General features: G+C 47.0%; 1 protein-coding gene across 2 annotated transcripts in view; it reads left to right on the top strand.

The window, feature by feature from the left end:
- Positions 1–6: 6 nt before the first annotated feature.
- Positions 7–22,449, top strand: part of GRK3 (G protein-coupled receptor kinase 3) — a 60,271-nt gene continuing 37,828 nt past the window's right edge. For both annotated transcript variants that reach the window (XM_042034777.1, XM_042034776.1), the window contains exons 1-2: positions 7–134; positions 13,662–13,738. In XM_042034777.1, the coding sequence (XP_041890711.1) occupies positions 22–134; positions 13,662–13,738 (190 nt within the window). In that variant the 5' untranslated portion in view covers positions 7–21. The remainder of the gene's footprint in view (positions 135–13,661; positions 13,739–22,449) is intronic.

The raw sequence follows: 22,449 nt of genomic DNA, 5'->3' as shown, positions 1-22,449 counted from the left end.
GCCCGGCGGCGGAGCGGGAACATGGCGGACCTGGAGGCGGTGCTGGCCGATGTCAGCTACCTGATGGCGATGGAGAAGAGCAAGAGCACCCCGGCGGCCAGGGCCAGCAAGAAGATCACCCTGCCCGAGCCCAGGTACCGCCCGCCCCGCCGCGGCCCCGGCCCGGCCCCCGGCGCCCTCCCCGGGCCGGACATAACGGTCCGGCCGTGCCCCGGCTCCCGCGGCCTCCGCCGGCACCGGGTCCGGCCGTGGCGAGCGCGGAGCCGGGCTGGGTGTGCTGGATGTGCTGGATGTGTTGAATGCGTGCGTTCATTTGGCACAACTTGCGCGGAGTCCCTCGGCGGGTGAAGGGGGGACGCCGATCCCCCCAGGGACGAACCCCCGCAGCTCGGGGGGTTATGGATCCCCAGCCCGGTGGTGCTCCGGCCGGCGGGTGAGGAATTCCGTCCAGAGCAGTCGGTAGCACCGAGCCGAGCCGCGCTCTGGCCGTGTTGCTCTGCAGAGCGGTTTTTTGGTGATGCTTCATGGGGTTTGACAGGGGATGCGGGAGGAGGACGGGGTCGGAGCTCGCCCTTAGCAGGCAGCTCACGGAGCGGAGGTGCTGGTGCAGGTCTGGGCTCCGTCGCCCCGACCTTCCCCGGTCCCACCGCGGGAGCAGACGGGTGCCTTAGCATAGCCGAGGTTGTTTGCTTGGGGCTTGGTGCTAAAAGCAGATTTTCTTCTGCAAAACCAGCTTTTTCCTGTGGTTATGTGTGTGTTATAACATCACCTGAGCATTGCTTGTTTATTGCTGAAATTAAAACGAAGCTTTTACTTTCTTTCATGGCTCTGTGTGTGTGTGTGTATGTATATATTAAAAATGAAGATTCAGCCAGCAAACAAAATACTGCAACAGGAAAAATCTAAACCAAATTTTACTGCAGAATGTGTAGGCAGTTTGGAAGCCTGCTGGTGGCCTAGCCTAGCTGTCTGCTGTGAGCCAGGGATCGCTGGAGCCCTCTTCCCACTTCTTCACTCGTTTTCCTGCCTTTCTGCTGGAATGCTGGGTAGCACAGGGAGGCTGCAGAGCAGGGGAAGGTGAAGGGTGCCCTGCCCATGTTTATCCCCCTTGCAGGGGCAGTGAGACCTCAGGTGATGAAGTTTGGCTGTTGTGTTTGAGGTCTGGTTGAGGATGGTGTTATTGGACAGACAAAGGTGCCTGCTTTTCTCCTGGTATGTGTTTACACTTTCAAAAACAGTACGATATCCATGAAATTTCCCCTGCCCTGCTAGCCTGAGGTACAGCTTTGCTGGGGGTGCTGGTGGCTTCATGTGTCTCAGTGCTGTGATGTCAGTGCTGTCCTCGGTGATGTGCAGCGGTGCTGCTCCCTGTTCCCAGCAGGGACGTGACCCCTGTGGGCAGGTGAAAGGTGGGACGTGGAGGGTTGCAGGGCACGAGGAGTCCTCCCAACGCCATGAGAAATATCAGCACAGTTGGTGCTTGTGGAGAGGCTCGAAGCTGCTGCCTGCACCGACATCCCTCGTGGCCAGTGCGGCAGAAGCCTCGTAGCAAGCACAGCACGAGGCCTCAGGAACCTGCTGTGCTTTGCTCTCCTGCTCCAGGATTTACGTGGTGTCAATGTTTGGTGGTTTCCCTGAGCTGGGAGAGATGATTCACCTGTGCTTGGCTCCTTAAGGTGGGAAAGGCGGCCAGGTGTCGGGGAGTTTTACAGAGCAGGAGGGAAGGTGAAGGGATCGGTGGCCAAAGTGCCTCGCTCCTTGGGCTGCCTGTGGAAGAACCTGTTGGCATGAGATCTTAAAGGAGAAGGTTGGTTTGCCACCCTCCCTGAGCTGTTGTGCTCTGCAGGAGGTGAGAAGCCTTCAGTGAGGAGAGGTTTGGGGCTGTACGTGGTGCTGTGGGACAAGGACACGCCAGGCCCTTAGCACAGGAGCGGAAGGAAGCACGGACATAACAGAACGGGGACTTACCTCAGCCCGGGACCACAAACGGCTCTAGGGTGCTCGAAATGACTGAACCTCTCAGCTTCTAACTGAAACCAGGGATTTCCTCATACAGTAGGAAATTGTGACCGTTATTCTGGTGTCAGATATCTTTGTGCTGGCTTCTGGATGGTTTTTTTGATCCCTCTCATTAAAGCAGACGTGGTGTGCTGGGTATACTGAAATATTCTGTATCGCTGGCAAAGTGATTCATTTAAAATGACATAAATCGGCTGGTTAAAGGCAGGTTGATATAGTAACAGTAAAAAAATACGACACACAGAGTCCTCTCTTGTTTGAAATCAAACAATTTTTCCAGATATTCATTATTTCTGTGCGGGTGTGAGCAGCTCCTTGGAGGAGCACAAGCTCGGCTCTGTAACGCTGGGTGTGCAGCCATCTCCGCCGTCAGTCCTGGCTGTCACTGGGACAGACAGTGGGAAGGTCACTGGAATATCACATCCATGCTTGAGAATAAATATCCCTGCCTTACTGCAGCACTCTGCTCACAGGAACGTGTTGGTTTATCTCTGGCGGGCAACCACAGCCCAGGGACGGGTCCTGTGCACTGGCGTTATCTCCTCCAGAAATACTACAAAGGTTTTACAAAGGTTTTGTTCCTTGTCCCTTTGCTGGAGCCCAGTGCACCTGTCGGCACCCTTTTATCTTTCCCAGATAAGGCTGAGGCTAAATGAAGCAAATGAGTTTACTGTAATGCAAATTTGAGGGGGCTTCCTGTTTACAAGGAAATAGCTGTAGTGCCGGCAGAATGAATTCCAAGGCTGCAGGCCAAGGCTTAGCAGCAAATAAACTATGAGGGTGAAGAGTTTATTGGCCGTAGGGCTGATTATTGCTGAGTTTACGTGAATTATCCTCAGACTGGTTTTGTCCTGAAATCGTTGAATATCACAGTTTGGGGAGGAAAACACTAATGAGCCGGCAGTGCCTAAGGAAGAGGATTAGTGTGTTTTTGTTTTTTTTTTTTTTAAGCACCAAAACAAAACAACCCTTCTTCCATCCTCTGTCATCTGCTTTTCCTTCCCTTCTGCATTTCCTCCTTTCGTTCCTAAGAGCCTTGCCAAGAGCTGTGAGAGCTGTGGTATCTTTCTGTCGTACATTGTTTCCTAAAAGCCTGTTTTTCAGGGAGATTCGCATGGGTGGGCAGAAAGGCTGTCAGAGGCAGAATATCCTGCTGAAATCAGGCCTGGAATGGGAAGGAAGTCAGCCCTGTGGAAATATGAGCAAATACAAAACCTAAATCTTATTCTGCAGCATTGCTTTCAAATATCTTAACTTTTGGTGGGAAAGGAGTGAATTAACTGCACTCTGATTTTTTTTGGCTATTCAGCAGGCTGCTGAGGTTTTTTACTTTTCCATGTAAATTTTACATTTCCCTTATTTTGGTCAAAGGGAGTGGAAGGGTGCTATAGAACAACTGTTTTTGTTCTGGTTTGAGGAAAGGATTTGCGTAATGTGAAGCTGAGAAAAATGGTCCAAGAAATCAGGTAACAAATAGGAGAGCGTTCAGGGCTCGCAGAAGCCTCTTGTGCGTGCCCCTGGAAAGTTGACATTAAGCCTTTCTTACTATAAACATCACGTAAGCTTTGGGTGCTTTTGGTATACAAATACCACGGGCATGGTAACAAAACACAGCATTCATCTGTCCAGGCTTCTCCCCCTGAGGTTGTAGATGTTTCTCATCTCTCCTTTTCTAACCTGCTTCCAGTAATTACCTCTGTTGCAAGTTAATTCTGCTTTTGCTCTCAAGTCTTTTTCTTTTGTCTGCTGTGTTTCTCTGAGTCTTGCTCTGCTGGGGGAAAAGAGAGCATCTGCAACTGCAAAGTTGCAGTCACTTTTTTCTTAAAAATCATGCTTTTATCATGACATTTTTCCTCAGTTACCACCCCATCTTCACTTGTACAGGTGAAGACTGGCCCCTGGTACCCAGCTGCTTCTTGTAGGGTGGTTAATGTGCCCTTAAACCCTGATTGAGGGTTGTTGAAAACACAGAGGTTGATTTGCCTTCCCGATTCTATTCTGAGCTGTTCGTGATTTCTTTTCCTCCTCTGTTGGTGCTGAATATTGTTGAAATCCAAGTGACATCTCCTGCTCAGGGTTAAGCATCATTGCTCTGTTCTCTCTTGCTTCTGATTTTGTAATTCTGTTCTCTTGGCCTTATCTTGCTCTTTCTGTGGATTTCAGTTCTTTCTTTGAGGTGGCCTTCAGGGAGTTCTTGCACCTCGTGAAACTTCTGTAAATCTCTTTAAGTTGCAGGCTCACACTCCCCTGTCTCTGCTGTCAGTCTGGGTGACTTTGGTGGTGTTTTCTCTGGCATTGTTTAACGCCTCCGTGTTGTGTTTATTCATTTACGGTGCTGTCTCTGGGAAAATTTTCCTGACAATTGCTTGTGTAATTTTCATCTTTGTTGCTGTTCCGCCCATGTCAGCCCTCTGTGACTCTCTAGGTGCTTCTTTGTGCTGCAAGAAAACTGTTCAGTTTTGGGCACATTCCTGGGCCTGACAGCCCTTTCCATGAAGAAATTCTTCCTGACATCCAAAATCTGAAGCTTAAATGAGTAAACTACAGCTTATCTTGCTATCTAGCACTGCTGGTGTGAAAAAAGCACATGTGAGGGTTCATTGGGAACTGCTTGAGGAAGAGGAAAGACTTGCTTTTTTTTCTGAACTAACAGTACTAGAAAGGCTGAACACTTGTGCTTTTTGGTGGACTAGCTCAGGGTGAGACAGAGTAGTGAAATTTTGGTTGGAAATTCAGCTTCCCTGCTTTGCTGTCAGCAGAAGTGTGTGGTTGTGAAGGCAGTAAGAAATGGCTCCCTCAAAATAATTGTGTGCATACAGAATGCCGGGGCTGCTGACAACGTGTACTTGCTTTTCATCTCAAGATAGCTTTGTACTACAGCACTTTCTTGGGAAGAATGCATGCCTAGGGATGGATATGGCCTGTCAGTGTAGGAGGCTGTATGGGAGGGCTCCTGCTTGCTGTGGGTGCTGCTCTTGGCTCTGTTTGGGTGCTCTCTCTCGGGAATTCAGTTGTTACTGTACCTGCAGTGTCCCATACCCTGATAACAGACAGGAGAGCATGGAAGGATGAAAGTCCTGTTGCAGAGCTGTAAGAGACAAGGAATGAGAGTCAGGATGAAGGACAGCTTGTTGTTACCCGCGTTGTACAGATCAGGAGCCAGTTAGAAAATACCTGATGTACCTTTGTTCACATGTAGCACCTTGGGCAGGTGCAGGAGTTGAAGCAGAATTTTCTGAGCTTCAGTGGAGGTCCTCGACTGTCTCAGCTCTTGAGCATCTGGTGCTTGGAGCAGCTCTGGGCACAGGAAGGAGAGATCTGGCCTTCGGAGAGATGCTCCAATTACTTCTCCCTGGGGATGCTGTAGGATTGCAGTGTATGTTTTGCAGCGTAGACCTTCCCTCGGGTGTCATTACCTTAATTAAGAAAAAAGGTAAATAAGGGTGATGTGGGGGGAGATAAGTGTGCAGCCTTCTGTTCCTGTGCTAAAAACAGAGGGATGATTCTAGATGTGTTTTTGGGGAAAGCTTCCGAAATGTGATGATGTGTTATAGGTGTGAAGCACCTGTGTGAGCTGATGCAGGTGGGCTGCAGGTGCTGTGGGACCTGCCAGATGTTTTTTCAGTAAAATGAATGAACTTTATAGCTTTTGCTCCTTTTATAGCTGATGGCTTTTCAGTGCCCAGACCTTCCTGTGTGAAATGGTTTCATCCCACACTGGAACTGTAACATCAGGACTCAAGGGTGTGCAGCCCTTGGTTTCTGTTCTGGTGAAATCATGTGGAATGGCCTGGTTTAATCTTCTTATCAATAATAGCCCTATTTTCTTTGGTAATTAATAAAATTAGTAAAAAGCCTATCAGGAGCCGTCAGGTCCAGGTGCATAAACCGAATAACGTAATTTAATTGAACTAAATTGGTGCAAAAGCAGCAGTCTCTAGTTTAGAAAAGACAGCTGTTCTCCACAGGAGCTTCACCCCATACTTATCCAAAAAAATCATTCCAACACTGACTGAACACCTATATAAATATGCCTTGCAGAAACAAATAACAACTTTTGAAAGCGTTTGAAGGAATGTAGAGCCCCTCAGCCCCCTTCCAGTGTGCCAGGAATTCATCCTGTCAGCATGTGTCATGTCCTATTGAGGAGGGAGCCGGGGAAAGGGTGGATTTCTCGGGATCTGGTGGAGCTGTGAAGATCAAAGCCATCATTAGGGATCGAGTCTGAAATGTGTGACAGCAGACGGGCACCAGCTGCACTCCCAGCTCCTGTAGCTCCACTGGGATCTCGGCACAGGAGCTGGGAATTGCTGGGTGCTCGGGGGAGTTCTACCTCTGCTCAAGGTGCGCACGAGGAAAGAGCTCCCGGCAGCTCCTGTATCCTCCTGGGAAATTAAAAAGCTCCAGGGAACCCAGTGAAACACTCAGTGCTTCAGACCTTGGAGCAAGACACCCCTGTCCCGAGGGGCCGAGTGCAGAATGAGGCTCTGCGTGACAGCTCTGGGGATGTGGCTTGACTGCTGTTATTTGTTGTGTTTCTGCCTCAATTTCAGCAGGGAAAACGAGCTCTGTGAAACTGAGCTTTAAGTGGAGAAGAGGGGTGGTGGGTGCAGAGAGTGGGGTGGGTCCAGAAGGTGATGGCGAATGGAGTTAGATCCTGTTAGCGCCCAGAGGAAGTGGCCTCAAGTTGCATCAGGGGAGGTTTAGGTGGATTTTACAGAAAATTAGGTGATACTACAGAAAATTCCTTCGTGGTAAGGGCTGTCCAGCCCTGGCACAGGCTGCCCAGGGCAGTGGTGGAGTCCCCATCCCTGCAGGGATTTAAAAGCCTTGTGGATGTGGCGTGGCACTTGGGGGCATGGGTCAGTGGTGGCCTTGGCACTGCTGCGGGAGCAGTTGGACTTGGTGGTCTCTGAGGGCTTTTCCCACCTAAACAATCCCGTAACTCAATTAAAAGAGGACAAATCGTGTGTGGATGTTTTACTCTTGATGTCTCAAGTAGGGATGGCTGGGACAGCCATGGGAATGGGACATAGCTGTGGGAGTGACATTCCTTTTTGAGCCTTCTCATCATTTGCTGTTGTTTTCCAGTCTCCAATCTGGCTTCTCCATTTCTTCTCCATCCTCTTCTGTTCATTTGCATTGTTTGAAGCAATTCTGTGTTGTGCATTAGTCCTCTAAATTTTTTATTAAGGGTTTTGGTGGTTTTTGTTTTTTTCACCCGAGATTTTTCTAATTGTTCAAAAATACAGGAACATTCCTGTAGTTTTAACTTGTTGTTTAAAAGAGCTTTGAAAGATCTGATTCTTAGGCCAAATATTTCATCCCAGTTTTCGCTTTTGATCAATCTTGCATTGCTAAACCTTTTAAATGCGCTTGTACAAAGAGAAAAAAACAACCCACTTTTGGCTGTGGTGGCTCTGGGCCATTCTGCCAGTGCTTTGAATTGTACTTGTTGACCCTGTCATGCTTTCAGTTCAGAGGCCTTTAGGGCAGGATCTTTGGTCCAATTTTAGCAACTTTATGATGGATTTGGAGAGTGGAAAGAAACATTTCAAATCTCTGTAAAATTGCATCCTGAGCTTATAAATGAATAAATAAATCAGAGGCGTTTGTCAGTGTTGGCAGTAGTTCTTGGTCTCTCAGTCAAGGTTTGTACTTGCTACTTGCAAAGAAAGTTCTAAACATTTGAGATTGAGAAAGATTAGAAAAAATTGGCACGTCTTCAGTAATTTTGTGTTTGTTTAAAAAAAAAAGTAATTTATGATTGGCGCATGCCTTAATTGCAGTCAGAGCGAGGAGATGTGATTTTGCTCTGATTTCCCTTTCTTGCAAGTTCTCAGCAGCAGCAATCTGGTGGAAGGGCAAGTCCTTGACACTGCAATTTGGTGTAATTATTCCTGAAAAATTCATGTACTTAGAAGCTTTTATATTAGTTTCAGATTTCAGTGCTGATAATGCCAGTGATCCTCAAGGATTTTGGGGCTGGTGTTTTGTGAAGTTGGAGCTACACAGCTCCTGCTTCTGGCTCCCTCCTTGTAAACTTTCTCCATTAAAATCATTTGCATAAGTGAAGCTGCTGATGCAGGGACAGGAGGGGGGTGTGGGCAGGTGCTGCTGAGCTCTAATCCCTTCCATCCCACAGGGCTTTGAGGTGAAATATGTTGCTAATCACCCACGACAGTTCTAAGAGCATTAGTTCGCCGCAGTGAGCTTGGCGGTGGCTTGCCGCGAACTTCAGGGGGTGTGAGGGCACAAAATGGGGCAGAAATGGGTGAAACTTGGGCCAGAAAGTGGCAGAGTCCCGTGGAGGTGGGGTGTGCGTGTGGTGTGATGTGTTCATGGAAAGAAATCAAAGTTTGGGGTCGCTCATTGCTTTGTCAGCACCGAGCATGTGCACTAATTAATAACTGACTCACAGAAGGATTTGCACTGGGAAAGACCTCCAAGACTGAGTGCGATTCTGTGAGTTTACAAGTCATAGATTAAAATATCAGTTTAGATGGTGTAATGATCTTTTCTGGCTTTCTGTGCTGGGAATTTGCCCCACGAACTGCTGGAACCACAGTGACAATGTGTGAAATGGCTTTTACAGCCTTGAGAGCCGAGTCATTTGGAGAAGCACTGACTTCTGCTGAACTTCGAGCTGGGTGCAGTCCGAGAGCAAGCAGAATGAAACGGGTTCAGTGGTTTGTGAGCGTTCAGTGTTTATTACCCCTGACACAGGAATAAATGAAGGTGGCTGTGGTGTGGAGATGGGATGTTGGGAGTGCAGAGAGTGGACAGGCACTGCCAAACCTTGGCAGTCAAAGCACTGGCCACGGAGTTGATGAATATCTGGCATTTTCTTGAAATAATTATTAATTTGGACGTGGCAGGAGCCATCAGGAGCTTAGGGTGCTGTTGGATACAGAGGGCAGAGGGATGGTACCTGCTCTGACGACAAAGAGGAGGGAAAAAATAAATCCAGCTTTATTTTACAGACTGGGGATCTGAGCAGATAAAGTTTATGACCTGCTCGTGACGATACAAGAAGTGTTGGTAGAGTTAAATCCTGAACTAAGCTCTTCCCAGTCTCTGTGAAGCTGCTGTTTCATTCTTACTTTGTTTTTCTGTTCTCCTGTTTTTGTTTCAGCCTATTGGAGAATATATTAATGACTGGAACTGCTCGTTCTTAATGCAGGTGTGGTTCTTTAATGTTGGCCATTTTTTCCAAGCTGTGGTGTGCATATGTGCACCTCTACACCAGATAACATCCCACAAGTCTGAACTCTTATTGATTTGCAAGAAAAAATCATCTGCCCTGATGATAAATAATTCAAAGCTCCTTTAGGATCCAGTAGTAAGAAGGCCAGTAGTAAGGAGCTTCTTGACCTAGTTCCAATAGTAGGAGTATTGTATATATGGGTACACCCCGTTGCCTCGTTCTGTGCCCTTTCCTTTTCTGAGGTGTGAGTTGCTTTCAGCAGAACTTCAGGGACAAAATCCGTGTGAAATGACTAGCAGAACTTTTATAGAATCATGGAATAGTTTGGTTGGAAAGGACCTTAAAGGCCATCCAGTTCCACCCCCTGCCATGGGCAGGGACACCTTCCACCAGCCCAGGTTGCTCCAAGCCCCGTCCAACCTGGCCTTGGACATTTCCAGGGATGGGGCAGCCACAGCTTCTCTGGGCACCCTGTGCCAGGGCCTCACCACCCTCACAGGGAAGAAATATTTCCTAATATCTAATTTAAACCTCCTCTTTGCCAGTTTGAAATCATTCCCCCTTGTCCTGTTGCTACATGCTCTTGGAAAAAGTCCCTCTCCATCTCTCTTGGAAGTATCAGAAGGAGTGCTGTTTGTTTTCCTCTCCTCTGTAAATCCTGGTTTGGGCATATTCCCGCATCCGTTGTGGTTGTGCTCCGGCTGCCCTATGGATGGTTCCTCAGTTCCAGTGGCCATCCTTGGGCTCTGCTGGCAGAGACACTCGGACACCTAGCAGAAGTTTCATTTCTCCTGCTTGGCATGCTTCTCCTTGGAGAGTCCCAGGCTGTCACTGCTCTGTTCCGGGGGAACAGCAGGAGTGGCTGTTGTTGTCCAGTGCGGCAGCCAAAGACGAGTCCTGGCTTTGGCTGAGCTCCTCTCCAAGGCTCCTTCTGGTTTGCTGCTCCTGCTGGAACTCGTCTGGGAGGGAGGATCGTGGATGCTCTTGCCGTACATGGCCTTTTCTGTGTTAGAAAGGACATAATGTGTTTTCTTCTTAGCTTTTCAGACATGTTTTCAAGTAGATATTTTCCGCCTGTGCCGACCTTGGCACTGCGGCTGCTGCCTGTGCCCTGCCAGGCTGCTCATAGACAGCAAGAGCTGTTTAATTCCAGAATGGAGTTTAACCTTGAAGGCTGCTTTTCAGCAGGTTTCTTTGATCAAGGCTGGAGTAACTAGAGCTCCAAGATGCAGCTTGAAGCTCCTTTCAAGAGACTCTTCAGCTCATGCTTGAAATAAATCCCTTTTCTGGGCAGGTGGAAGAGCTGACCAGGTTAGAGTGACCTGTGCTGCTCACAGAGTTTATGGTTTGATGAGGATGCAGATAAGTCATCTTTTGCCTGCTTGAGCCAGGCAGTGTGCTCCAACCTGCTCTGCAGGCCTGGGGTGTTTGTTCAGCTCCTTCTTTGAGGGCAGCTTCACCCAGGGGCTCTCAAAGGTGCAGGAGCACCCAGCTGCCCACACTCTGGCACTGCTGGGCATCTCCCTGGGGCCAGTGGCAAAGGGCTTCCCCGTGCTCCCAGTTAAACCACCAATTTCAGAATCCCAGAAGCACTGAGGTTGAAAAAGCCCTCCAGGATCATCGATGCCAATGTGTGCCTGATCCCCACCTGTCACCCAGCCCAGAGCACTGAGTGCCATGTCCAGGCGTTGTTTGGACACCTGCAGGGATGGGGACTCCAAACCTCCCTGGGCAGCCCTTCCCATGCCTGACCACCCTTTCAGTGAAGGTGAAGATGCCCAGAAAGGCATGCCCAGAGTCCAAGCTGCATTTCTCACCAAATTTTAGGCCTGACTTTTGACTTCCCCTAAACATACTTGTCTTGGGTATTTCAGTTGATTTGTGGTATGTGGACAGTAAGCAGAGTGTGAACTTTTTGTTGTTTGGTGTTTTCTTCCTCTTTGAATGAAAAAAATACGTGAACAGAAGGTTTTGCTGCAGTCCAGTTGGATGTACTTTTGTTTCTGAAGTCCCCCTAGGTTTTGTTTTTAGCCAACTTTTGTTTCTGCTCCTTGTGAGTGCTGCTATTAAGGTGGATCATGCTGTGAACTGAGATGAACTCGTGCAGAAATGGCCACTTCTTGCATTAGCGCGTGGTTTGTGCTGATGGCATCTCTGGCCAGGGAAAGCTTTTCAGAAATGGCTGCGTTTCTGTGAAATGCAGCTTTTAATCTCAGATTGTTTACGTGTAGGGCAACTGATGAGTCAATGGACTAAAGCAGAGAGGGAACCTTTCTTCCTGTTTGGGGAATGTGCTGAGCTCCGTTGTAGAATTTTCCATCCTTCTGAAGGATACATGGACTCTGCGTCAGTTCTTTGAACTCCAGAAGATTTCTACCTGTAGCTCCCATGTGAGAATTAGGAGGTGATTATTCTGGATAGTGATAATCCACTCCATGTAATTTATTCCTATTTATTCATATGGATAAGTAGCAATGATTTCAAAGGGGTGCGAGTGTTGAGGAGCTAGAAAGTAGCGCAGACTCCTGTAGCCTGTGATCATTTTACAGATTTGTTCAGATTCTGTGGCTGCAAAAGACATTTTGTTCCTTTGGCGTTATCCATCAGACCAGAAGTACGGCATGTCGGGAGAGGAGGAGGCGCTGGACAGGTTTGCTCCTTACACAATCACTGTTTTCCTGGGTGCTTCAGTCACACGTTAAATTTTCATTCTCTTCTCCCATTGTCTAGACTGAAGATCTGTTGATGTAATTTCTTGCAGTGCACTCGTTGGAGCAGAGGAAAGCTTTCTTGATGTCATTATTATGAAAAAGGCTTATTCTGTTGCTGCTGGTCTGGTGGTCAGTGGGAACGGGACGGTGCCGGGGGGCGATGGCAGCACCAAGGAGGGGGAGCTGCGGGCTCTGGGAACTCGTGCCAGGCTTGTTCATCTCCAGTGGGTCCTCTGTAGGCACAAAAGGATGAGGGGAACGTCTGGCTGGCAAAAGATTTAGGTTGGATTTTAGGAAGAAATTGTTCCCTGGGAGGGTGGGGAGGCCCTGGCACAGGGTGCCCAGAGAAGCTGTGGCTGCCCCTGGATCCCTGGAAGTGTCCAAGGCCAGGTTGGATGGGGCTTGGAGCAACCTGGGATAGTGGAAGGTGTCCCTGCCCGTGGCAGGGGGTAGAGCAAGGTGTTCTTTAAGATTCCTTCCAATCCACACCATTCTGTGATTCCACGATCTCTTATTTACTGCTTCCTCTTCATTTAAAATCAGTATTTTGTTTAGATTGTTAAAATACACAGAGAGCAGACCCAGTTCTTAATGAACAAATAAACAGCAAGTTCGTCACTGAATAATTTATGATCTCAAACCTGATTAACAGTGTTTAGCCCTCCCAGTTCTTGTCTGACTTGATGTGGTGGTTGGCCTCCAGAGCTCTCGCTTTGGATCACACTGTTCAGAGATCCGTGTTCCATGTGGGACTTGGAGATACACAGAAAACTATTAATAGGATATTTCCCTACATGGGGGTTTAGGGCCTTCCAGCAAAGTCCTTGGCTTTATTATAGACTTTTCTGTGGTCAGGTCATTCAGACTTCGTGCTTCAGGTCCTCCTCTGAGGAGGAGTGTGGATACTTTCCTCCCTCCATGGAGGAGATGTTTGTCAGTATTTGGGAAATTTCTCAGAACTCCTGATGATGGGGTCCCTGTGAGCACATCTTGTCGACATCCCTGAGGTCAGCAAGGATTAGCTGCTCAGTTTTGCTGCTGCAGAAATATGAGTGATGTTTAATGGCCTTGTTTAGAGCATGAGTACTTTGTTCAAGGTTATTTTTATAATAATAAATAGTATAATTATAATAAAAAGTAGTATAATTATAGTAATAAATAGTACGTCTGGAAATTACCGATTTTAAAATTGGAAATTATCGATTTTAAAATTGGAAACAGAGAAAGTCTGGTGGAATTTTGACTCGATACTGTGACAGTAGAGTTGCTTTACCAAGGCCCAGCACTGCTGGCTTGCATTGATTTTAAGATTTATGTACTTGTATTGTTGCTCATATGAAATTTTTATAGGCATTATATTACAATGAATATTGAGGTTACTTGACAAATAAAGGAAATCTTTGTTAATGTGGTTTAAGTGAGTGACTGTGACATTATAAATTAGGCAAAGTAGATGTTAAGTGCACTGCAGCCAAGCGGGGCCTAATGGAGCTGCTGTTGGCTCGTTGTGTGGCTGATCTGGGGCAGCTCGGGGTGACTTGTGCAGTTATTTCACAGTGCAAGCTAAACCTGAGGCAGGAATAAAGAACCCAAGTGGTGACCAGGGTATCCAGGGATCAGCTCACCCAAGGCCAGGCCAGGGCTCCACCTGACTTTTCTTCAAAGGTTTAAAAAAAGCAATTTCAAGTAACTCCTCTTTTTTTTTCCCCCTTTTTTTCTTTCAGTATCCGCAGTGTTATGCAGAAATACCTCGAGGAAAGGGGTGAATTAACCTTTGACAAGATCTTTCATCAGAAAATTGGTAAGTCATGTCTCAATAAAATGTTACTCAGGTGGAGATTTTCAAGATGAGTTTGGTTTTTACATTTCTCTGTGATGCCTGCTGAGAAATCAGTGCTGCAGATTGTCTGAAGAACACTGGAGAGTGGACAGGACTTAGTGAAACAGAGGTCTTCAAGAAGATGAAATGTTGTGAAAGGGAAGAAGACGAAGGAAGGCAGTCTGTCAACTTCAGGTTCTGGAAAACTACAGGGAAAATAATTAAATTATTTGGAAACATCGAGGAGAAAATTATATTACTTGGTATGGGCTTGTCAACAATGTAATGTGTCACATCAGTTAAACTTTTTTTTCTTTGCAGAGGTAATGAGCCTGTTGATAAGGGAGTAGGAGAAAAGATCCCAGATGTGTTGTCTTGACTCTCTGACATGGTGTTCTTGCTCGCAGCACGGGGCAATGTAGCCTGGGTGAAATTGCAGTGTGCAGGGGGTGAAACTGCTGGGCAAATGGACTTGTGAAGCAGTTAATCAGTATTCCACGGAAAGGTGGATCCAGGGAGTTTGCATGGCAACATCAATGTTGGGATGAAGAGCCCTCTGTGTTCTGCTGTGACACACCGAGGACAAGGGCACGGTGACAAACACTCCATAAACCAGGGCAGGGGGAAATCCAGCAGTGTTCTTCCTCTCCACCTGTGCCAGAGCAATCTCACAGGCACAGCGTGGGGACCCTTGGGGCAGGGACTTGGCTGTGACAGCCAGCCCTGGGCTGTGTTGGCTCAGCTGGATCACACGACTAAATATAAAATCAGTGTTGTAGCCAGTGAGGCATGTGAAATAATCCTCTTCTGGCAGCATGTTGTGTCCATCCTGGCAGTGGATTAAAAAAAAATATACATGGACCTGCTGGGAAGAGTCCAGGAAAGAGCAGTGGGAATGAGCAGACCTTGCTGAACAGTCTGTTAAATCTGACCTACAGGGAAGTATTGAAATAGGGTGTGATGTGTGCAGTGGAAGGGAGAAGTGAGGTTGAACATGATTCAAAACCAGAAAAGCTGTTGCAGAAATGAGGTTAGTCCATTTTCCAGTGCTTTAATGTGTCAATGAAAAAAAAAAAAATCTGGATATGAATAAAATTTAAAATTGTAGTGGTAGTGTGGGTAATAAAGCAGGGAGTGGATGTCATGAGGGGCTCGTGAGATCTTTGTCCAGCAGATTTGAGGAGTGGGTTGCCTGGGATAGCACAGCTGCTCCTGTCTTGGAACATGAGGAACGGGCTGGGAAGTCTTGAGGAGGTCAGTGGTTTTATTCCTGTCTGAAATGAGACTGTAGTGAACAAAGTACCTGGTTTCCCAGGAAAAGTGGTGCAATGAGGGCGTCTTTGGGCTGGTTGAGCATTCACTGGCCTCCCGTCAGGCTGGAGCAGAAATGCCCCAAAACCTTCCTGCTTGCCTGGCAGCGTGCAGCTCACTGGAGTGGGAGTTTTAGGTATTGCCACATTAAAACAATCAGTGTTCTTGTGTCTCAGAGTGTCATTAATGGGTCTCAGAGCTGTTGGAAGTCTCAGGGAGCTTTCCAGCAGGGTTCAGCAATTGGAGTGTGGTCTGTACTTGTGCTTAAAACTATGAATTTTTATTGTGGCCAAAACTTCTGCTGTGTAAATGCACAGATACCTTGTTTGCTTGTACTGACACCTCAGTGTGTGCTTCAGCTCCAGTGCCTGTGCTGAATCATTAATATTTTGCTGTAGCCTGGCAGTTGCGAAATAAGCGGAATTTTAAGCAACCAAACACAGCCTGACTTCAGCTGAGTCTCTTTGGGGGCAGTGAAATGAAGAAGTTATTTTTTTCTTTTTCCCCTCTATAAAAAAAGAAGTCAAACAGACCATCTTCTGTGTAATGGATACTTCTATTTATGTAATTGAATACTTCTCATTACCAGTTACAGTGAGGACTGTAGCAGTTATTTTGATAAGTTACAGCAATTATAGTTAGGTAACTGGAACCTTGGAAGGATTAGATCTTTCTTTTTTTTCCCCTCATGTTGGTAGTAGCCATTAAACCTGGAATTTTAGAGCCCAGAGTTCCATTAACATACGAGTTTCTATGCACAGAGGAGAGGTTTCCTCCTCTTCTCCCCGGGTACAGTCAGAGCAGTACTTGGCCTGGATTACCTGGAAATGAGAAGCAGTTCTGTGAATGCTGTGCAGGAGTTTCGGTTAATTCTGAAGCTGAAACAGGATTTCGAATGGAATTTAAAAAAAAAAAAGATTAAAGCTAAACACGACTGTTCTTCACAGCAGACTTTGCATTGCGCTGGAAAATACAGTATTTCCTTACTGTGGTTGTTCATTTAAATTTGATTGCGTTTTCTAGCCTGTTCTTTGCCATTCAATTAGCTCTGTTTCCAGACATTAGCATAATTGCTTGTGGTAAAGTACCTGCAATTTTAGGCAAGCGTTATGCAAAGGGCTGTGAGAAGAAGTATGGGGAGGTAATTAAAAGCCTAATCACTTTTTTGTTCTGCTTGTTGTCTCTTTGTCCGGGGGGCATGTGGTGAGACCACAGGTGAGGCAGGTCCTGGGTGTGCTCATGTGGGGGGACCCATGGGAGGCTCCTCCTGCTCCAAGGAGTCTCCATGAGCCTGGATCTCCTGAGTAATTCTGCTGGATCATCCCTTGCTGCCGGCTCTCCTGGGCTGTTATTTCCTCAGCTGAGAAGCCATCCAGCACTCCCTGCTTTATCCTTACACAATGACTATAAAACTGCACCGAGCTCCCCAGTTTTTCCTTGGCAACTGCTCTAGATGAGAACTGGTTTGTTGTTTTTTTTTTTTTTTTTCCCCCAGACCTAAATTCTTCCTCACAGCTCCAGGTCACTGGTTTTTTTTTTCTGTTTTTCAGTATCCTGTCAAATGTAAACCCAGGCTTTGATCAGCTGTCTGATCCAAGGGCTCTGATGTCAGTGTGGAGTCGTTCCTGTTGGATGTTTCCCTATGAATGTGTCTAATTATGGTGCTAGTCTCATCATCTGCAAGTGTTTATTCTTGGTGAGCCCTAAAATCGTTTTAGGGTCAGTGCTTTCCTGGTCCCACTGCTAAAGGTTGGCCCAAATTCCCTTCCTGCCAGGTGTGCAACTGCAGGGAGCCACAGGGACAGCTCTGGCTTGGAAACCAAAACCTTTGGGATCAGGATAAGAGCAGGAAGCTCATCAGGGATGAAAATGGCCTGGAGGCGCCCATCAGATTTGCATAAACAAGCGTCTGTCCCCTATTTGCATCTCTTCCCTCAGGAAGGCAAATAAGCTGCTCTCATCCCTTGGTGCTGGCGCTGCTGTTTGCCCCCTGCGTGATGCTCCAGAAAGATCTTGAGCTCTCTAAGAATGTCCTGGTGAGTCAGAGGACATGGAGCTCATAGAAGCACCCAGAAGAGTGCTCTGGCAGCCCAGCCCAGCCGGCTGTTCCTTCAGAGGCTGCTTCCTCCACAGCAGAAGCCTCTTGGGGAAGTACAGCCTGTCTCGAAGCCTAGTGCGTAACCACCTTAGCTGGTTTTCTTACACCACATCCTGTTTGCTACAACACCAGATTATGAGTTTCTTTAGAAAAAGAGACGTTTTGAGAGGTTTTGGAAGTGCTCAAGGCCAGGTTGGGCAGGGCTAGGAGCAGCCTGGGCTAGTAGAAGCTGTCTGTGCCCATGGCAGGGGGTGGGGATGAGATGGTCTATAAGGTCCCTTCAAACCAAGCCATTCTATGGTTCTGGTATCCCAATATCCATAATTTACATGTGGAATCCGCTCTGCTTCACAACTGCATTAAAATTGCACGTGGAGTCCTTGTCATGTACCCCTTGCCCTGTGGGGTGGGGACACTTGGGGAGCCCCTGCCCTCAGAGGGCAGGTGGGAAATGATCAAATCGGGGGCTGCTGCAGTCAACGTGCTGCCAGGCCTTCAAAGGAATCTCCTAGATCATAATATTGCTTTAGAACAGGATTATCCTGGTTATTAAATGCTTTGGAGCAAACTTGCTGCCAGTTACAGCTCGGTGACTCTTGTGTCTGACTCCGGGCTTTCAGACAAACTGCGCTGTGAGGAAGGGAGCGAAGCTGGGTTAGAAATCCTGGGATGTGATGTTAAAGCATCCTACAGCTCCATGCCTGGCTTGGGTTCAGCCTTTGGGTTCTCTGGTGAGTGCTCGAGACCCTTGTGAAGGCAAACAGGCTGCTCTCATCTCCTGAAGCTGGTGGGACGTGGCAGTTCCTTCACACCCTTCTCAGTTTCTCATCTCTCGCAGAGCCGTTGGGTTTGGGTCTGGGGGAAGGATGAGAACAGGACATATTTTAGCTGTTTCAGCAGCTGGTCTTGCTGCAGTGTAAATTTTTCACCTTGCCTAGGAAGTAACTTGCATTTTTTTCCCCCTGAAGGTGGCTCAGTTATATTTTCATTAAATAAGACTAATTAAAACATCTTGTAGTTGACGTAAAAAGTTACAAACCTTTTTTTTCCCCCCTTATTTACCATCCACTTTGGCAGAGTGAGGGATGATCTTTCTGAGGTGATTCATTCCACTGTCTTCCATATCCTCCTCAACCAACTCCAAGCTGGAAGTTTTCCCAGCTGGGAGGAGAAGCATTTTGCCATCTGCATCAGTGCTGCTTCCTACCCACAGGGGCTTGTGGGGGCTCTCAGCACCTTCCCTGCTCCCATTGTCCTGATCCAGCTCAGCATGGATCATGTTCCTTCTGTAGCTCCTCAGCTGAGCTTCCAGAGCGTTTGGTCTGTTTTGTAGCTCCTTCTGCACAGGGACTTTTGTGCCTGCCCTCCTCAGTTCGAGGGAGATGTGCTCGAGCTGACCCTTCTGGCTGTTGCTTCCTCCAGCTTGGTCAGGGACAATTTTCTGTTAAAAAAAAAAAAAGCCCAACTGAAACTAGGGTGAGAACAGCTACAGTGGTTTTTTTGGGGGCAGTGAATCGTGCTTTCTGTTGCTTCTTTCTCAAGTTATGGACTCGTATTTCATTATTTCAGAGCTTTGGCGTTAATCATTAGATAGGAGTTAAAATCTGTTGAGAAAAACATTCATGCTCTTCCTCTTTCTGCTGGCACCACGCTCCCTGAGCTGCCTAAAAATAACAGGCTGGGAAAAGTGCCTCCCTAGAGCATTATTTAAGCTATTGTTTAATTTAAGCAGAAGATGTATGTGCTGTTGGCATTCTGGACTAATTAAATAGTCCTCTGAGGAAATAACAATGAAGGCAATAAAACTTGGTCAGGAGTAAAGAAAAGCACCTGTGAAGTGAGCAGGGATGACTTTTCTTAGCTGTATCATGAGCACTGTGATTATTTTGCTCTGTTCTGCTACCTGGATGTTAAATAATGTCCAGCCAAGTAGCAGGGACATTGTAACTTGGTGGGTTTTCTGTAAAAGCAGGGGCACAGGTTGTTTGTTCAAAGTGGTTTTACTCTGAGGTTCTGGTTCTGACCTGGCAGCCACCACACAGAAGTAGTCACCACCAAAATTAGGAAGTTGCCTTCCGAACAAAAAATGACATTTAAAATGCTGTTTAAAGACTGATCTTCTTCCTCATGGTATTTCTAATTTTCAGTACAAGATCAGCCTGGGACGTGGGTTGAGGACAGCCTGCAGGAGGTTCTCAGGGGGGCTGTGGAAGCCCTTCTGCCCTTGCACAGTTCTGTGATCAGTTAAAAACGACACAGAACCCAAACCACAAGGAGACATCGGAAACTGTGTGGCTGTAAACTGAAACAGAAACCGTTCATGTGGGACATTTCACAGGGTTCTGCTCCTCACACGATTCTGTGCTTGTACCAAACTGGGGTGAGGGGACAGTGATAGAGAAATCTGCACTCTGAGCCTTCTAGAAGTTGGTCCTTTTTGCTGTTTGCAATGTTTTTCACCAAATGAGTGTTAGATTTAAGATCTCTTTATTACGTCGTAATTTCAGTGTTACTGGAAGCTACATTTCTTTCAACACCCTCTTATTTTGTGGGAAAATAAAGTGATACTTGGCATGAATTACACTGAAGATCGTTTCGAGGGGTGTTGCTGGAGCTCCTGCTGTAGATTTTATGTGCATTGGAGTTGTCTGTCTTGGTGTCAGGGATAAAGAGTATCCGTGGGCACTATCAAAATGCATGTATTCGTTTTGGATTTTCTTTTGATGAGAAATAATTGAGCATTTCTTTGTTGGGCTGCAGCCTGATCCCCCTGCCTGCCTTTGTGGGGGGGTTGAAGATGCTGAGTTGTGTGATTTCCCAGGGGAGCTGCAGATTAAATCTGAGCTTTAAAATAGGAAAAATATATACCCTATCATCTGGAACGTCCCATGATGGATAATGTACACATCCTGGTAGATTAGCATTTATATGCAGTACAGTTCTTGCAAGATATAAGGCATGGGGAGAAAGTCTTTATCTCAGCAGAGCAGTGCAGTTATACGGTTTTTGGGTTAAATTATCAAGAATTCCAGGCGAACTGGCACTTTTGAACTGAAGTAGTAGTATCATAGGAGAGAAGAAGAGAGTGTTAAGGACTATCACTCTATTATAGAGAGAACAAATGATAAATTATTTGCATGACATTTCCCTTGGATGTTTCCAAGGAAGCTTCCAGCGAACAAACACAAACGGCTGCCCTGCTGTGCACCTGCCAGAGGTGTGTCCCTGGAGTCCTGTAGGAAAATTCATCCCCTTCTTATCAGAGGGGACCTGTGTGGTTGGTTCAGCCCTCTCCAGCCTCTCCTCGAGCTCCCTTTGCCGTGGCTTTAAACTTTGTCAGGGAGGTTTAGGTGGGAGATCAGGGAAAGGCTCTCCCCCCAGAGGGTGCTGGGCACTGCCCAGGCTCCCCAGGGAATGGGCACGGCCCCGAGGCTGCCAGAGCTCCAGGAGCGTTTGGACAGCGCTGCCAGGGATGCCCAGGGTGGGGTTGTTGGGGTGTTTGGGCAGGGCCAGGAGCTGGGCTGATGATCCCTGTGAGTCCCTCCCAAATCTGGATATTTTGTGATTAATACTGTGCAAAGTGACTTCCATCCCAAAGGTGGTGTTTTTCTCTGCTTGTCCTCACCTGGGCTTTATTCACCCATTCCTGGTGGATTCTTCTCCTTGTGCATTGCCACTGTTCACACACCATCCTGATTTCCACTTCTTCCCGCCCAGCAATTCCTCACTCAATCCAAAAGAGTTGCACTCCCATGGAGTTTTTATCAATGTGTCTTGAAACAGTTCACAGACTAATTAAGCCTTTGAGCACCACTGTGAAATAGGGAAATATTAGCTTGCCAGGTCTGTAAGGTGGCATAACAACAGCTTTAATGAGTTTTACCTGCATAACTGTGTGTCACTAATAAAGCAGATGCTCTGGGCCTGCCAGTGCTGCTCATCCCGCTCAGTGGGATCACTCAGCAGCCACAGAGCAGCTCAGAACCAGCACCAGTCAGTAGAATCTAAATTACTGGAGCTATTAAGTGTTCTCAGTTTCAGCAGTGCATTTAAGGGGTGGAGCAGTCAGAGTTGCAGAGCAGAGGCGCTGGAGAGCTCTGGCTATCAATTATCCCATTTCCAGGTGCTTTTATTGGTCCATACCAACATCTGTCCTATAAAAGAACATGGGCAGTACACCTGGCAAACCCCCTTCCCTGACAGTGCCCTGTCCAGCCAGGGCCTCTGTGCCATCCTGCTGTCACACGTGTCCATGGAGGTTGGATAGGTGGGGTCAAAAAATCTGCAAACCAGTTTCTGAACGTTTCTAGGTAGTTCTGCCCATACTTTCTGTGATAAAAAGAGGAAAAACAGCAGAACTATCTGTTTCTGAGCCTCCAGCTCACAGCAGCTTTCTCAGAGCGCCAGAATGAACCAGAGGAAGGCTCAGAAATTCCTGTAGGAGAATCAGCTGGGCTCTGTCACTGTTGTTTTAGTGGTTTTGCTGCTCTTTACCTAAGTGCTGTGTGTATTTACCAACTGAATACTGCTGGCTTTGTGTTTTGATTTTGACCACAGCACAACAGTTCCTCGATGCTCTGGCTGAACAATTTGGCTCTTCACAGTGGTTCAGATACTGAGCAGAGCTTGCTGAGGCAAATACTGGCACCAGGAACTTGAGAACACCCTTCTGTTGTGGAATTACTCCATGTCTTCATCAAATGATCCCATCACCTTGCTGCCACCTGAAAGCCATACCTGGATCTAGGCCCTTCCTGAGGAGCAGAACTGCAGCTCCCAGTGTAGTTTGTGTGTTCAGTAATTGGTAACAGTGAAGTTCATAGCTTGGAGCAGGGCAGAAAGAAAAGTGGGATTCTCAGTAATAAAGGGATGTTGGTTTGTGTTACGTAATTAATTTTAAAATGTTGTATAATGGAAAAATACCGGTCAGGAAAATAACAACTTTCACGTCCTTCATAGGGCCTGAATTTTGATGTGGGGAAAGAACAGAGACAACAGACCCCAATCCCACCACCATGAGGGTTTTTAGCTGCTCCTGGTTGTTAGCTTGCTCACAGCTTGCTGGAACCTTCTATTACCAGTTGCAAAGGGCTGAGATTATCTTCTGTTTACAAGTGAAGAAAAAACAAAACCTCAAATGCTGTGTATTCCTTGATGAGACTTAGTGAAGGAATTTAATCACATTCTTTGCAATAATTGATTGAAATGAAGTGCTTCAATTCTGTGTTTAGTGGTCCTTTTAAAAAAACTAGAATTTTTTTGTGTATCTCTGTTTAGTGTTACT

The sequence above is a fragment of the Corvus kubaryi genome, unplaced genomic scaffold, assembly GCF_017639235.1.
Source record: "Corvus kubaryi isolate FWS band 111438036 unplaced genomic scaffold, C.kubaryi_AGA036_p1.0 37382, whole genome shotgun sequence".
NCBI classification, from domain to species: Eukaryota; Metazoa; Chordata; class Aves; order Passeriformes; family Corvidae; genus Corvus; species Corvus kubaryi.
This window is presented reverse-complemented; position numbering and strand designations above follow the sequence as displayed.